At 47.7% G+C, this 17,426-nt stretch overlaps 1 protein-coding gene across 4 annotated transcripts in view; it reads left to right on the top strand.

Moving 5' to 3' along the window:
- LRRC7 (leucine rich repeat containing 7) overlaps positions 1-16,852 on the top strand; it is a gene marked incomplete at its 3' end in the record, with an annotated part of 70,000 nt that extends 53,148 nt beyond the window's left edge. Inside the window, exons 17-25 of one of the 4 annotated variants that reach the window (XM_079535597.1) lie at positions 841-952; positions 1,208-1,388; positions 2,364-4,044; positions 5,521-5,670; positions 9,179-9,298; positions 13,036-13,254; positions 14,397-14,489; positions 16,309-16,383; positions 16,745-16,852. In XM_079535597.1, the coding sequence (XP_079391723.1) occupies positions 841-952; positions 1,208-1,388; positions 2,364-4,044; positions 5,521-5,670; positions 9,179-9,298; positions 13,036-13,254; positions 14,397-14,489; positions 16,309-16,383; positions 16,745-16,852 (2,739 nt within the window). The remainder of the gene's footprint in view (positions 1-840; positions 953-1,207; positions 1,389-2,363; positions 4,045-5,520; positions 5,671-9,178; positions 9,299-13,035; positions 13,255-14,396; positions 14,490-16,308; positions 16,384-16,744) is intronic. The other 3 variants (XM_079535598.1, XM_079535599.1, XM_079535600.1) reach the window with 3 other exon arrangements.
- Positions 16,853-17,426: the final 574 nt, after the last annotated feature.

Genomic DNA, 17,426 nt, shown 5'->3' with positions numbered 1-17,426 from the left:
ACACTAACGCCCAGTGTGGGCTTCCCATATTGTTTGTCTTCCTCCTCGGCGCAGGGTTACCTCTGCCATCCCTCCGCTTAGCATCCTCTCCTACCCTGTCTCCCCAGGTCACCCATCTTTGGGAATAGCACCTTTCTTATTTCTAAACTTTTTCCCGGTGGTGACATAAAAAAATGCCCCCAAATTGCTTGTTTTCATCTTAATTTCCTGCTTCTGGCTATCCCATGAGCCTAATTTAAAAGCACTTGTTTGAAATACTTCTTACTAAGACCCCATCTCATTTTCTTTCCACTTTTTAACGTACATTATTTTCAGTATGTATCCCATTGCTGTCTGGAACTGCAGAATGTTGTGCAGGGGAATCTTAGAAAGTCTGCAGAAAGAACTCTGCTGAACTCCTGAGGAGTTTTTGAAACCCAAATTATTTAATTTAATGAAGTGTAGCAACATCATGACCTGAATCTATGGAAGGACTAATGCCACAAACGAATGAGGAACACTTACTCCTGAAGTTAGAAGTAGATATTAATATTATTTTTTTATTTATTTCTACTGGCAGCTTGCATTTTTGTGACTTCTGCTTCATCAAAAATGTCTACACGGCCTTGATGTATCCTACAAGTTCCATCTGTTTTGTCCACATTTTCAAAATGAATGCATCACCATAATGTTAGAAGTATTTCTGTAGGACTGATTGGAATTTTCAGCTGACAAATCATTGTGATTAGATTATTTCTGTCTGGTGGGGTGTCGGTGTTTTGTCACATTCATGAAAAGAAGGCTTTAAAATGTTTGTTGACACTGTTTCCTATGTTCACTCTACATTATTGTATTCCTCAGGATGCCTTTGGACATCCTGCCAGTGAGATGAGGATAGGGGAACTTCGTCCTTCCCTGCCAGAGACTCCGTTGTACCCACCCAAACTTGTTCTTCTGGGTAAAGACAAGAAAGGTACTAACTTGACTTACAGCCTTTTACACGGGTGCACACATAATCTGCATAGACAGGATCTAGCATATTCTATACTTCACTGATTATAAAATGTATTTTGTACGTATTTATGCACACAAACTTATATATATATATATATATATATATATATATATATATATATATATATCCATAGTATGCATTTGAAAATGTTTTTTTCTGGAGCTTAGTTTCCAAACGTCACCTCCTGAAAATGTTTGCTGTGTTTTGTTTCAGAGTCGACAGATGAGTCTGAAGCAGATAAGATCCACTGTCTGAATAACAGCGTTTCCTCAGGCACTTACTCAGACTATTCCCCTTCCCAGGCTTCCTCAGGGTCCTCCAACGCGCACGTTAAAATGGGGTCCTTGCAGACATCCGCTAAAGAAGCAGTGAATAACTCTTTGTGGGGGAACAGGTGTGAGCCTCTTTTTAACACAGCTTCTGATTGCCTTTTGTCTTACCTTGTCACACCATATGGACTGATGCTAGCTGTTAAAACATTCAAATCAAAACAGTAACGTTTTACCCCAGGTTTCTTGGGGTGTACATGGCAATACGAGCCCAGGCTGCAGAGTGTTGGCCATTCCTTCCTGCTCTGTAAACGTCAATAATTCTGCGGCTGCTTTTCCAGCCACGTACAACAGCCATGCCCTAAAAGCACCTCATAATTGAGCTGTAATTACTCCGCTCTGTGTGGTCCTAAGCTGCAGCTGGCTGTAGTTTAGTGTTAACAGAGTGCGTGTGTCTCTCATTCATGCTGTCCTGAGCCTCACTCTGCCCCAGAACTCCAATTGCAATGCAGATGATTGGAATTTGTAATCCACACCGGCCATCAGCAGCTGGAAAGTGCTCTTGTTGCATTCAAGGAACACTGTGCTCTGCCTGTTCCTGCCTCCGGTCACCCAAATGTACCTCCATCTTATGAAATCCCCAAGCCCTTTGCATTACACAGGGAGTCTGCTTGCTGGAGATGTGTAGCGTCTTGGTGGTGAGAAGACACACAAACTCCATCTGGTAGCTTTGTTTAAAAAAAAAAAAAAAAAAGTTGCAAGTGTGAAACATTTCCCCTGTACTCACAGAAGGTTATTTTTGAAGCAGGAAAATATGTTCAGCTGGATTTATGTGTGAGCTTGGTTTTGAGCCATCCAGGAATTCTGACTTGCTTCTTGTTTTCTCAGTGTGCGTACCTCCAGCATCTGTGCTCCAGTGCAACATACTGCTGCGGGCACATGCCAGATCAGTGACATAAGGTGCACATCTCATGATATGATCCCAAAGCCCGAGTACAGATGGGAGAATATTAAATAGCGTTACGAGTGTGTCTTTCTGCTGACTGCTTCTGTGCTCCAATGGAGGGCATTTTACCTTGGTTTGCTTTGTTTTATTTCAGCAGGCTGGTGCAATCGTTTCCGCAGCCCCTCGAAACAAAGCCATTACTGAGCCAACGGGAATCTGCTCCGGCAGGGAACGTGCCGCCGCGCACCGACCGGCGTCCTCTGAGTGAGACCTTCACCGACAGCTGGAATGACAGCTCACACTACGACAACACCGGCTTCGTGGCGGAGGAGAGTGTGGTGGAGAACCCCAGCGCTAACCCTCTGCTAAGCACGAAATCTAGAAGCACATCTGCGCATGGGCGCAGGCCGCTGATTAGGCAGGACAGGATAGTTGGCATTCCTCTGGAGCTGGAGCAGCCGACGCTCAGAAACACACACGAATCTGAAGTGCCTCCTCCCAACCCTTGGCAAAATTGGACCAGAACCCCTAGTCCTTTTGAAGACAGGACAGCTTTTCCTTCCAAACTGGAAAACACCCCCACCACCAGCCCTTTGCCCGAGCGGAAAGATCATGTCAAAGAGTCTCCTGAGATAACTAGCACTTTCGCTCCCGGAATAGCATGGGAATATCACGATTCAAATGCTAACAGAAGCCTCACAAATGTCTTTTCACATATCCACTGTCGCCCAGACCCTTCTAAAAGCGTTATTTCCATCAGCAAGAGTACGGAAAGGCTTTCTCCGATGATGAGGGATTTAAAAACTAACAAATTTAAGAAATCGCAAAGTATCGACGAGATAGACATCGGTACCTACAAGGTTTATAATATTCCTTTAGAAAACTATGCATCTGGTAACGATACTGTAGGAGCCCACGAGAGGGTGGACAAGCTGCTGGGCCCGGAGCACGGCATGCTGAGCATGTCCCGCAGCCAGTCGGTCCCCATGCTGGACGACGAGCTGCTGACCTACGGCAGCGTCAAGGTGCAGCCGCAGCAGAAGTCATCCGTGACGAAGAAGGTCTACCAGTTTGACCAAAGCTTCAACCCGCAGGGAGCAGTGGAGGTCACGGCCGAGAAGAGGCTACCGCCGCCTTTCCAGCTCAACCCCGAGTACATCGCCCCGCAGAGCAAGAACCTGCCCCAGGAGCTGGTCAGCCCCAGGGCGTACCGCGGCTACCCGCCCGTGGAGCACATGTTCTCCTTCTCCCAGCCGTCGGTGAACGAGGATGCCGTCAGCACGCCCTTCACGAGCCAGGGCTCCAGGCCGGGCTTCTTGAGGAGGGCGGATTCTCTGGCCAGCTCCACCGAGATGTCCATGTTCCGCAGGGTGAGCGAGCCCCACGAGCTGCCGCCCGGCGACAGGTACGGCCGGGCTCCATACCGCGGGGCCATGGAGCGCCAGGGCAGCATCTCGGTCTCCGAGTCCCAGTTCCTCAAGAGGAACGGCAGGTACGAGGACGAGCATCCTTCCTACCAAGAAGTGAAAGCCCAGACCGGCAGCTTTCCCGTTAAAAACCTCACCCAAAGGAGGCCCTTGTCCGCAAGAAGCTACAGTACAGAGAGTTATGGCACCTCTCAAACCAGGCCGGTCTCAGCGAGGCCCACCATGGCGGCTCTGCTGGAAAAGATACCGTCAGACTATAACTTGGGTAACTATGGCGACAAGCCTTCCGATAGCAGTGATATAAAGACAAGGCCCACCCCTGTGAAGGGAAATGAGAGCTGTGCTAAAATGCCTGCTGACTGGAGACAACAGCTACTTAGACATATAGAAGCTAGAAGGTTAGACAGGGTATGTTTGGCACTTCTCTGCAATTAATGCCTTTAGTCGTGTGTTTTGGTATTTCAAACTATTTGCACGTGCAGTGGTGACCGCCAGAGCTCCCAGTAATGAAATCCCGCGTTGGCGCTGCGGGGGTCTTTGTGTGCAGAGCGGCAGGGAGGAGCCCTGCTGCTGCCTGCCCAACAGGGGCATCCCCTCCTGGCCTCAGCTGTGGGCGCTGCCGAAGGCCGCCGCTCCCGTAACGATTCGAGAGCGTGGGAAGAGGCCGGATGCGTCTTTGCGGTAAAACAAAACGAGGAAAAATATCAACCAAAAAAAAAAGAAAAAATAATCATCGTAATTTTAGTTTTCAGATTGCTGTTAGCAGAGGCATCTTAAAGCTCTCTCTTAGCATTGAAAAGCATTACTGGAAATACGCTGCCACTGCTTTTAACGTGGAATATGATCGTTACTCCTCTTAGCAATAGGAGCTTTTGCCCATTTATCTTCTATCCGAAACGTAACACGATTAGGACAGTGCATGATTTCTTATAATGATGTTGACTATTTAATGGCCTACTTTATGAATCTGGGTTTACTTCATAGCCTACAGTGATTGTGAAAAGCTGCTGTGCTCTGGCGCATAGGTTAGTAGCAAAATGTGTCTGCCTACGTATTTCATGCTAGATATCCACGAGTTTGGTGTGGATATGTTTATTGTCCCTCCCAATTGCACAGACGTGACACATGCTAAAATACCACCAAGAGTTAAGTGGGTAACCTTTCTGACCTGGCTCAAAGGCTGAAGCTCTTTCCTTCCTTCAGCTAGGTTCCCTGTGCTGCGTGAAACAGGTTGGAAAGCGCCCACCCCAGGCACAGTACAGCAGCCAGGTAGAGAAGGTTCTGGTAGCAATAAACACTTCCCAGGTGCTTTAGAAGCATCTTTACTAGTAGCTTACAAGGAGTATGTGCTTAAGAAATGCTCTGATTGGCGGAAAGCTGACACTGGTGATGTCACACAGTTATGCCCCGCTCCCAGCGATGCTGCAGAGGCAGAGCTGGCCTCCAGCTGTCTGCAGCACCCAGCAGCTCGGGGCGGGCTGCCCGCAGGGATGCATGCCTGCAGGCTCATCCCGTGGAGGACTTCCCACCATTATGCCAGATGTGTTTTCTGGCCCAGCTGGGGTGGTGCAGACGTGCCAAAATTTGGCCGTATTTTTAAAGTAAAGACGTGTGCCACATTATATACCGCAGTTCTCAGAATATAGATAAGAACATATTTCATCTGCTGTCAGCGTTGAAGTCTTTTATGGTACCCATTTTATGTACAACTAGCGATGTATTTGCTTCCGTGTGACTCAGTGCATGCATCAAAAAGCTATTTACTTCTTGGTACTGTTTGTTTGCTTAAACTAAAACTTTGTGAAATTAACCATATATGTGTGATACTTAATTGAAGGAGCATGTGTGTTCATATCCTGTCACGTGGTTGTTTCCTCTACTCAGACCGCTGCTTACAAACACAACACAGTTAGCCTTGGCATGCTGCACTCTGGAGGGTTTTCAGCAATGCATGCCGGCAGAAGCATGACTTTAAACTTGCAGACTAAATCTAAATTTGAAAACCAAATGCTTCAAGAGCTACCTCTACCGAAAGTAAGTATGGGATAGCCAGCATATACCAGCATTACCAAATAAATTGATAATAATCCTTGCTTTCTCTTGGTTTAGCTTTTGCCTACTGTTCATGCTTATATTGTACACAATCCAAAAAGCAAAGATGATGGTAACGGTGTTTTCCTACTCGATGATCTTGCTTTTTGGATGAAGGAGCTCACATGGCTGTCATTACTGCTTTCTGCTCTTGTGTTAGATGATGCAATCATTATGTTTTCTAAACGACTTGATGTGTGCATAGAAATGAAGAACATGCTTTGTTTTGCGACTGTTTAATCTTAAAAAATTAATGTAAAGATGTTTGACATGCAGTTGAATAGGTTCCAAGAGACAGGATTTGTAACATTTGAACATCAGCGGGGCACTCTGTAATAGCTGATATGTGCCACGATAAGTGGCTCGCACACCTAACGTAACGTTCAACTGTTTTAGTAACGCCCTTAGAAATAGCATTTTTCCTATTTTTGCTGAGTATTTTGCAACTGTTAATGATATATTGTTGATAAGTGCATACATACACTGCTCTACATGTGCAGATGTTGGGTGAGGAGAATAATGAGGGCCACTGCTGACCCGTCTCTGGGTGCCAGGGAGATGCTGAGCCCTGCTGTAGCCACGTGTGGGGCCGTGTGGTGCCAGAAGGGCGAGCATCGCTGCGTGCCGCACCTCGTTACAGCAGTAGCTGGTGGTGCAAATGAGCTGCATCTCTGCTTGTAATTAAATGGTAGCAGAGTGCAGAGCCAGGCACTGGAACGCCATCATCTGCCCTGTTAATTGCTGACCTGCCGCGGGCACGTGGCTGCAGCCAGCTGGTGCAGTGCCAGGGAGGGCTGGGCTGCTGGGGTAGGGCTGACATCCAACCCCACGTGCCAGAGAACCGAGGGCAGCAGCGTGAGCAGGCTGTGCTGGCCAAAGGGCTCCTGGCTAACGCCAGCACACAGCGGGGTTCTCAAGCAAAGCTGCGATAGCCTAACAGCGCGCACAGCACGCACGGATGGCTGTCAGGTTCCCCTGCTGTGACTCTCCATACCACCACCACCATTCAGCTGTCCCAGGTTTGGGCGAATCCCAGTGTGGGCGTCTGCCTCCTCGTTGTCCAGCTCAGGTCTCGGCTGTGGCTGTGTGTGCTGGGACGTGGACAGCTGTCCGGTGTTGCTCGTGCTGTTTTTCCCATCTGAGAGTTTGTCTGTCTGTTTGGGTGTGTGGTACCTCTTGTCAGCAGTCCTTCACAGACACCCATCCATCCGACAGCAGCTGCGGTCAGGCGGAGAGGTTTTGTACACAAAGTTCAGAGTAATATCACTTCCACAGTTTTGAGGTGTAGGTGAATTTGGAAATGAAAACCTGGACATCAGAGGAACCGGTCAGGGTGATGTGTCTGGGGCGTGTGAATTATTTTGCTTTATATCCCACTGGCATTTCATTGCTACATATCCATGTGACGTGATGCTGAAAGGCACGAGGGGTGCGTTCTCTCACTGTACCATTTGGGAAGGGGGTAAGACTGTTGTTGGACAAAGAATAATTAATGTTTATTATTGTTTGATTTTGTTCTTTCATGCATTGTAAAACATTTTGCGCTTCTCAGTGAATCCAGGCCATGGCAGCTCCATCCTCTCCTCTTCTCCTCCCTCTGTGCTGTGGCCGGATTCAGGAGAGTAACGAGTGGGGTCTGCTTGTCCAGTGGAAGATCAGGAAACCATGTTTAGCAATTATGTATTCTGATGAGGTTAACTACTGAGCCCTCTCCACGTATGAACTGCTGCCCCCAGTTCTCCCTGACAAAGTGGAGAAGTGGTTTTTGCTGGTTTACAGTCCATCCAAGCTCTGTGAACGAGTAACATGCCAAGGAGGGGGATTCGTTTTGCTGCAGAAAATGGAAAGAGGAACTTTTATCACAGAATCTTTCTTTCTCTTCAAAAAGCACCCTCTGATTTTTTTTCCTCGTTGAGTGTGAACTCAGCACCGCACATCAGTTGGGTGCTCACGAGGAAGGCTGCGGTGAGGCTTTGAATGGTCAGTGTCTGCACCACACTGCTTCTCATAGCTGTGCTTTGGGTTGCAGCAGGCGCAGAAGTGTGCAGCAGCCCTGCCAGGCATCAGCATATGGACGTGTGTTGCTCAGCAGGCAAAGCTGCAGCAGTGAGCTCCTGCCTGGCAGCGCTGCGTCCACAGGGCCCTTTCTGCTCCATAATTTCCTGCTGCTCCTCAGAGCTCGGCGTTTTGCGCAGAGCACTTTTGTTGCAGAAGCAGTTTGCTGCTCCTGGTGGGGGCACGCAGGTGTGGAGGCAGAAGAGGGGCCGATCCCCTTAGCAGGACCTGCATTCTGCCCGCAGGAATGGGGGAACTCCCGGCTGTCAGTTTCGTGAGAGGAAATCACAGCTTTCCTGATTCTTCTGGAAGACTTCTTGAATGATGAGAGAATGGTGACAGTTTCCTTGGATTTGAAATAATTAAGGAGGAATTTCCTTTACTCACCCCTGAGGAGTGCAGCTTTTAAAAGTTTTACTGTATTTATTCTTAAAGGATTGCTAAGCCTGCACTGTAGGGGAAAAGTTCCTAATTGGCCACTAATTGGCTGTAATGTTTCAAAGCTGCAGTCCCATGTGTTCTTCAGTCATCTGAAGAAGTGTTTTGCAATTGTTTCAAACCTAAATGGAAAAAAGAATTGGTTGGGGGATGGAGAGAAAAAGCACTGCACCAACCAAAGCTGAAGGAGGAGCTGCTTCCCGCAGGAGGGCAGTGCTGGAGAGCTTTGGGGGCCTGGCACAGAGTGCCATATCCATGTCAGTGTTATTTCAGCTGTGATAAAGAAACACAGCAAGAGGAGAAAAGCTGGAGGAGGCAGGAAGGTGCAGATGGCTTGAAGGGCACCGAGAACTGTGGGGTGAGGAAGTGACCCGAGTCGTGTCTGAAAGGAGAGAAAAGCAGAGAAAAAGTACCCGAAAAAGTGCCAGACTTATTTAGGAAATGATGCGTATGTGATGTCCGTTTGTACTCAGGAAAGCAATTACCTTGTGGTTAATGTGCTTACGGTGCCTGGCTGCCTTGGAACCAGGAGAGCTGTGTGCTGAGCATCCCATGGCCGCAGTGCCACTGCAGGGGATGTCTGTCTGAGCAAAGGGAGGGGAGTCGTCTGGCCTTGCTCAGCATTCAATGAAATGGTTTTGGTGGCCAGTAGGAAAGCTTTCATTCAAACAATTAATGCCCATTGAAATACGCGACTTTGCCAAAATTTGTTGTTCTGAAAACAAGGATCAAGGGTAAATGAGTTTGCTCTTTTCTCTCATCATTCATCGTGCTCGTTATTTCTCCTGTGTATTTAAGATCTCTAACTTGCAGAGTCCCACTGGCGTACGACTGTGCGTTAACGAAATGCTGTAGATATTTAAGAGATTTCCATTTTAGCACTAGTGTTGATTACTGAAATAAGGTTGGAGCAGAGTTGTTGCTGGTGACTAAAGGCTGCCCTACCGTTTGTGAACAGACCCCGTCGCAGCAGAGCAGCGTCCTGGACAACGGGCAGGACGAGGGGCCGGGGAGCGGCCAGTGGAACCCCTACCCGCTGGGGCGGCGGGATGTGCCCCCCGACACCGTCAGCAAGAAGGTGAGCAGCGCGGCCGGGGAGCAGGGGGGCCCTGGGGCGGGCCTGGGAGATGCTTGTTTTTGTGGAATTGTGGAGTTGCTCGTGTTGGAAGGGGCTTTTAAAGGTCTTCTGGTTTGGTGTCAGTGTTTTAAGCAGCAGTCACTAGGAACGAAGGGCCTTGTTTTGATGCTGTACCCATCGTTGTATTTATTCCAATGCTGCAGTGTGAGAACTGGGCACCGTGGGTCGTAGATGTATTCCTGCACATGGCGGGCAGCCACCAGCCCCTCCTGTCCTCAAAATCCTTCACTCACATTCCTCATTTCAATCACATCCGTCGGTTCATGACCAAAAGGAAACGTGCTGAGGTGGGGAGCAGCTCATGGGCTGCCACTGCCGGGACACCCCGAGCACCTCCAGCTTCACAAGGGGAGCTGTGCCTGTAGCAGCGACAGTGGCACCCATTGCTGTCTGTGTGGAGACGGGTCCTGCTCCTGGATGAAGTCTTATGAGTTACAGTGTGCCTATTGAAAACTTCAGCGGTGTAATTAACCGTCAGCACTGATGAGATAAATATTCCCCGACTGGCTTCACATCTGTTTCTCCAAGACAGCAGCAACCCTTTCAAGAAGGTAGAGACAAGGCAGTTTGCACTTATGAGGAGTTACGCTTTGTATCCTAAGTTATCCTTAACTTCACAAGCATTTGGGGGTAAAACCTGCGCTTACCCACCATCACGACTGGATACCTGTTTATGTCTCGCATCACCAGTGTCACTGTAGTAAGGAACTGCAGATTCTGGTTCATTCTGAATATTGGAGCGTCTCAGTGCTCCAAAGCAGTAAGCACAAATGTTGCATAACTGTACTGAAATCTGCTGCACTCCAGGGAGCAACCCTTTGTTGCACCCACTGCTTCAGCTATGCTGTAAGCATCGGGCACTGAGCTAACAATAATTACCATTTAGGGTGATGCTGAATGAAGTACAGAATAGCAATGAGATCAGGGGAGGCGGTGGGCATGATGGAGACCTTTTTCTGAAGAACAAATAATCGCCCTTTCTGAGAACAGGGTTTGTTTTCAGCTTACCCACCTCCAGCAGGAGCCGCAGCATGAGTGCACAAGCAGTGGTGATATCATCTCTTCAAACAAAGTCTATTAACAGGAATGAGAAATGAATTCTGGAAACTGTTTACCCGTCCTCAGGAGGTGCTTTGCAGTGTGTTGTTTGGACAATGCTCATCTCGTTTCCAATGTAAATCACCTGCAGGGCCTTGGATTCCAAAAATCTCCTATAGAAAGGAAGTACACCATAAGGAACAATGACATGATGTAATACACATTGTAGAAGCTGTTGTTGTTTACCCATAGCACAGTACCTGTAGTCACAGTTGGAAAGGGCTCCCACAGAGCAGTCAGCCTGGGGCAGAGCTGCCCTTGGGACATGGCTGGGAGAAAGCTGGGATGTGCTCTTCTGAGAGGAAGTGCCACCCACAGGCTGTGCTCAGAATGGTGGAGAATGTCGCCATCACAGTGCCTGCTGCGAAACCAGCTGCACCCAGAGGGCTGCAGTTTGTGTCGTGGTGGTACTTCAGTTCGTTGGGGGGTGGGAATACTACACATATAACTGTGTAATGTATGGGATGTGAGGGTTAACTTCTGACCTCTTCACTGCTCACGCTACGGACTAAACAGCAGCTTTGTTTTCATCTAAGTATCATCATTTAAGTGATCAGCTCATACTCTGTGGGATATTTATTGTACGGATAAGTTTTATGGATAAGTTATGGTATATACAAGATATCGTATGGATAAGTTTTAAGTTTACTAACCTTCAAATCAAGTAACCACTGCCTTGTTAGAGAACTGCAGAGCTTGTGCTTTTATGTCATGTCAGCTTCATTCTGAACGACCTGCTTTTCTGTAAGAAGGAAGGGGTAGAGGTGTGGGAGAGGAGCACCCAAAGGCAGCCTGGAGTCACTGCTGATGGAAATGAGTGGCTGAAGAGTGAAAATGAAGATGGAAGATGAACGGCCGCTGAGACCAGCAGCCTGGGGGCAGGTTGGCTGCTGCAGCGGCTGTGGGTGGCAGTGGAACACGCAACTGAGGCTACACAAACTCTTGGAGAGCCCTGCGTGGGCTGTATGGGGCTCAGCAGCTGTGCAAGGAACTGGAGCAAGGCAGCTGCCTGGAAATAGGACGCACTAACATGGCTGAGTCTCCGTTTCCTCTTTTGACTTAGAGGTGTATCTGTTAGCCAGAACTGGGGAACTGGAGGGTCCTTCTGTTTTATTTCCAGTGTCTGCTGCTCAGTCTGGAGCTCTTTTAGGCTGATGTGAAGATCTGAAGATTTTCAGTGAAGAAGCACGGTGTTGTTTGTGTCCGAAATTGGTGTCTTCCTTTGAGGTGGACGTTGTGCCTGATGCAGATGCTGTGGTGGATGAAGCTGCATCATATCTGAGTCAAACAGTGGGATTTATGAGATTCCTCTCTTTTTGGATGCTTCAGCAATGAGTGCCAAGCACATGAAGCACAGGACCTGCATAGCTCAGGGTGACGTGGGCATGTGGTTTGATGTGCTGGGAGCTGATGAATTGCTCCAAGTCTGTCCTGGGCAATTCCCTTCTAATCTTGGGAGGAACTGCAGATCTTTCTGACCCGTAAAGCAGGATAATCAGTGCAGACTGACTTCCCCAGGCTCTTCCAGGAGCAAGTTGGTCAGTGCCCATTAACACTGTCATGTCCATGTGCTCTTTAAGAAGAGAGCTTGGGCACTAAAGAGCAGGGTACAACAGTAGCAGAGTTCTGTGCCGTTTTTCATGAGGCTACCCATCTCAGGTACTCAGACACAGACCTGCCAGACATATTCTGGCTGTGCTAGCTGGTCCTTCTGTTCAGATGCAATCAGCAGAACACCAAGGCAGAGCAGTTTTGCTTGCAGTCATTGTGCATCTTGCTGCATTCAGTACCTTGAGTTGCTCCAACGGCATCGAAATTAATGATGTATTCAGCAGGCAATTCTTGAAAATTCATCCCAGTGCATTTTAGCAGTGGCAGCAAGCAGTTAGTTCCAATGCCTTGGTTGTTATCACTTGCAAGGTCAGATGAATGGCTGACAGGTACAAAACATTCTGGTCTTTGGCTGTGTTAATGTTGATCACCTCTGAAATACCATCTCTCCAGTGCTGACTCTCAGCAGAGTCAGAAGGGGTCAGTACTAATGAAGATCAGAGCTGCATAACGGCAAGGGATTGTGCCACTGTTGTTTTCACTTTGTCCACAGAAGCTGGCAGATACTGAGATGTGCAGTTCTAATGCTCCTTCATGTTCATGGTCTTCAAATATAGTGCTCAAATGCTCATCCTTGGTGGGTGGCTGTAATCTGAAAGCAGTGCAGTGGAGTGATGGAGGATGCTTCTCAATGTCTTTGAGTATGCTGTGATGAATAATCCACTCCAGTTCAGTGTATTTTTTAATACATTCTGAGCTGAAGCATGTATTCATGTATCACGACACGAGGAAAAAACAACTTTCTGTTTATGAAACGTACTGCATCTGGCTGATTTCCCTTAAGCCTTTCTGGGTCGCTAAATGAGCGTATCCTCGCCGCTTTTAATCACAGCTGTTCCTAACAGTGCTCAGAAGACAAACCTCTGATGGGATTTAAGAGGTTTGCTCGTACTTGACTCTGTAAGTTGTAATAATTGCTTCTTTTCAGCTTCCTGACTTTCTGGCCTAACGGGCTGCATTACCCACAGGCAGGTAGCCACATCCAGACCTTGATGGGGTCGCAAAGCCTGCAGCACCGCAGCCGTGAGCAGCAGTACGAGGGGAACATGAACAAGGTGACCATCCAGCAGTACCAGCCCCCGCTGCCCATCCAGATCCCCTCCTCGCAGAGCTCCCGAGCGCCGCAGACGGGGCGATGCCTCATCCAGACCAAGGGGCAGAGGAGTACGGACGCCTACCAGGAGCAGGTGGGAGCGTGTCTGCAGAAAGTAACGCTGTGAAAGATGCTCCTTTACCCCCCTCTTCCACACAGCCGTATGAGGGAGCCCGGGGCAGCACTGCCATGTGCCACGCAGGGCGGGGAGGTGGGCTGTGCTGCCCAGCACCAGGGAATGACACTGGTTTTCTTGGCTTGACCAGGGAATGCTGCCACTGAGGTTGCTGACATCAGTGGTCATGCTGAATTTGTCCGCAGTTCCTCCCAGTTTGCAGCATCCTGGCTCAGTGCTGACAGTGCATGTTTGGCAGATGCTGCACCCTCCCCTGGTGGGTGCTGTGAGCTTCCCTGGGTGGTCCTGTCCCCGATCTGCTTGGCCTTACCGATGTCAGTGACTGCTGGAGGCACCTGACTCGAGGAACGAGGCTCAGATCCAACACTAAAACTCTCTCCTGTGTGAAGTGCTGGCAGGCCATGCCAGCAGCTGCCTGGTTTAAGTCCCGGGGCTGAGCACTGAGATTCAGCAGCCATTCCTTGCACCTTGATGAGTGGTCATTAAGCTGCACAGATGTCATTTTTATTTTACGCTAAATTAGCCAATGCCATTGAAATCCACCCTGACCGACAGATAAGGTTCAGCACGATTTCTTGGAAGAGAGCCCTTGTAAAACCATTGGTGCTCAGAGCTCCTGGGGCTGATACTGGCAAGATTCTGAAGATCTCTGAGCTTCCCATTGCTTGCAGCTGTTTGTCACCTGCACAGCAGCCAGGGGTGTGACAGCTGGAGCAATGGAAGTGCACAACATGGACTGTAGGGGCAGATTCTGTTCTTACTGACATAATTACCCGAGGTTCCAGTGAGAGGGAAAGACTGGGCTGACACAAACTGCCTTTTCACAAGTGTCTTTTATTTTTCTCCTTGAAAATAAAGATTGAAATATATGCAAAAAGAGGCAGAGCTCTGTGAGTATCGTAGTATCACTGTAGCATGTTGAAACCGTGAAAATCTTTCATTTTAAAAACATTTGAATGGCTTTTACTGCGTTGTGAATACGGCTCTTGAGAGGGTGAACTCATCTTGTTGATGTGAGCTCAGCCGTACGAGAAGATGCCATTGTTTGGTCAGGCTTTGGTGCTGGCAGTCACTTACCTTGCTGTATCTTTTTAACCTAGTTTTGTGTGAGGATAGAGAAGAATCCTGGCCTTGGTTTTAGTATCAGTGGTGGAATAAGTGGACAAGGCAATCCATTCAAACCTTCCGATAAGGTGAGTCGTGCGTTTCTCACTAAATGGGCTTTATTTTAGAGTGCCTGTAGTGGAGACACAGATACAATGAATGCCATCTTTATGAACTTCTGTTACAATAAATGGAAGTTTTCCCACACGTGGCCTTGTTCTGCTATGGGAGAAATGTTTGCTTTTTGTTTGTTTGGTTGGTTAATGAAGATGGGAGACTTAAAGCAGAAGTCACATGGGTGTCTGGTTTATGGTTCACACAGATAAATTGTCAGACTGTGGTGCACAGCATCATCTCTCTCACTTTCTCCTTCTGAGAATCAATATAGGCCCCAATTAATTTGTCACTTAGCATCATTAGAGCGACTGCTGAGGCAGGAGTAACCATCAACCAGGTAACTGAAAGAGCAGTCTGTAGCAGGGGCATAACATAAAGCAGTCCTGGTCCACAAACTGGTCTGGAGATGAGTCATAGCTTAGGAACACCACGGCAAGCAATCTCCTGGTTTGTAATGCTACTTAAAGGCTTGGCCACTGTGGTGCATTGTGGCCAAGGACAGCCAGTATTAGTTCTGGTTGTTCATGTTGGGTGTCCATTGGTACTGCAATTTGGAACATTGTGTCCTCTTTTTCAGTTTGATGTATGAGGTTAGAATTAAGTTGTGCTTCCACTGTCTGTCACTGGTCTGAAATCCTTAAAGGAGAACCTGTGTCCCACTAGGAATGTACCTGCATAAGCTAGTTACACGTGCAGTGCAGCAACAGCTGTAGATAGAATATTACTAATGAAGACAATTCAAAATTGAGTGTAAAGGAGTGCTAGAATGGTTATATTGAAGGAAGGAACAGTTTAAAATGTTGGGGCTTTTTCAATTGCTTCCCAATGTTGTCCTCAGCAACTGCCTGCTGTCTGCAGACCTCTGAGCCACACGCACATGGCACTGCTCTGCCCCTGAGATGGGAGCAGCAGTGATGGCAGGGAGCAGTGCTCTGAGCAGCTCTGTGCCCCTGCCGTCACATTCTGATGGTGCTGGGATGGGGGGAAGCAGCACAGAGCAGTCGTTCTGAATGGCAGATGTTTCAAACTGCCATTTGAATGGCACGTGGGGGAGATGTAAGCACCATAGGTTCCATCCCTCTGCTCTGCAGGAGCTCAGGTTTCTGGAAGGGCAGCAGAAACACTGGGCAGAACCCTGCTCCAGAAGGCTGAGGAGTCCCCTGAGGGGACACAGGATTTACATGACAGCAACGAGCAGGGAATGTCCCTGGTGCCTCAGAGCAGTGTGCCTGGTGAAATGCAGCCTGTGCTCAGCTGCGGGCCGGCGTGAGGTGCTCCCTCAGTGCCGTGTGGGGCAGTGGGGAGGTGAGGCTGTGGGTGCAGAGGTCCAGGACCTCGTGAGCTGTGTGGAAATATTGCACTCATCACTCAGGAAACACAAATCTAAAAATATTCTTCATTATTTAATAGTTTATCCCCTTTCAAAGTCATTCACTCTGCAGGCAATGGATTCAGAGAGGATTCTAGAGACCATTGCTCTGCTTTAATTAATTAAGTCCTGTTAATCCTGTTTCTCCTGTTTCCAGAAGCTCTTCCAATTGCATGTTATTTGTGAAGTGGAATCTTGCTTCAGATGCCCCTGAGTTTCGTGGTGCCAGGAGCTAACAGGCTGCAGGTCACGAGCGCTGCTACAAGCTGCTGCTTGGCTCCTTGCAGATTAAAACAGGGGTTTGGTGTTGAGAGCATTGCCAGAGAGCACAGGTCCCCAGCCCAGCAGTTAGGGAAACACCTGTATTTTGGGAACTAGTTCTTGGTAATAGCATCCTAACCTCTGTTACTTCTGACTTATAGGGTATCTTTGTTACTAGGGTTCAGCCTGACGGACCAGCATCCAGCCTGCTCCAGCCTGGCGACAAGATCCTCCAGGTAGGGATTTACTGCTTTGTAACCGAGCTGAGATATAAGGCATGCCTTTGCATCTCACACTAACGTTGTTTTCAGGACAATTCTTGGCACTTTAGTGTTGATTTCTAACAGTGTTACTCGCAGTAGTCTTGAAATCTGGTCTCAGAAGGAATAAAGCTGTTTGAAGCCATAAGTGTATGTGGAAAAGAGGCCACAGAGCAGCTGTGGCAGCAGTGGTCCCTCCGAACTCCTGGTTGCAGGAGATCACTGTGTGACTGCTGCTCGTTTTTGGCTTTTTGTCCCTTCTGTGTTATCCCTTCCCCTGAAATGAAGCTATTACAGAGAATCTCATGTGATTTCCCTTCTTGTTTCTGCATTGCAGGCAAACGGACACAGTTTTGTACATATGGAACACGAGAAAGCTGTATTACTACTGAAGAGTTTCCAGAACACAGTAGACCTAGTTATTCAACGTGAGCTTACCGTCTAAATATTTTTTTATAAATAGTAAATACGTCTAGCCAGATCTAATGTTCAAACAGATTTATACATAGGAAACCAATTGTTGCCAATTGCTGGACCAATGGCAAACAGTAGTGCCAAATGTATAATACTCTATGTTAGTACCAATCATCTCGAGAGAAATACACGACCGACACAAATCTCTGGTTCATGTGGCTATGTATCAGTTCTACCCGTCAGCCTCCGGCTGTGCATTGGTGCGTTTTTTTAATCGAGTTACTTCTTAAGGTCAATTTCATATGATTTCAAAACACAGAAGCACATACCAGTTCGTTAGGAATTCTGCTGTCCATCAGAAACACTGCCTCAAAGTTGTATATGCCTTTATAAAGATGAAATATATTAACCTGTACTTCCCATGAGATATTTCTATCATGTCACATACGAAAATATAGAGAAAAGATATTTTCATAAACACCTCAAAGAAAGTATATATTAAATTAAATTTAATAACGTTCGTTTATTTTCAATGCAAAGATATTCTATGCCTTATGAAAATACCTGTACATATGCAGTGTGTATAGCTGGCTCCGTACTAACGA

This window comes from Tetrao urogallus (genome assembly GCF_951394365.1).
Source record: "Tetrao urogallus genome assembly, chromosome: 5".
Lineage (NCBI taxonomy): Eukaryota > Metazoa > Chordata > Aves > Galliformes > Phasianidae > Tetrao > Tetrao urogallus.
Note: the sequence above shows the minus strand (reverse complement) of the source record. Positions and strands in the feature narration are given on the sequence as shown.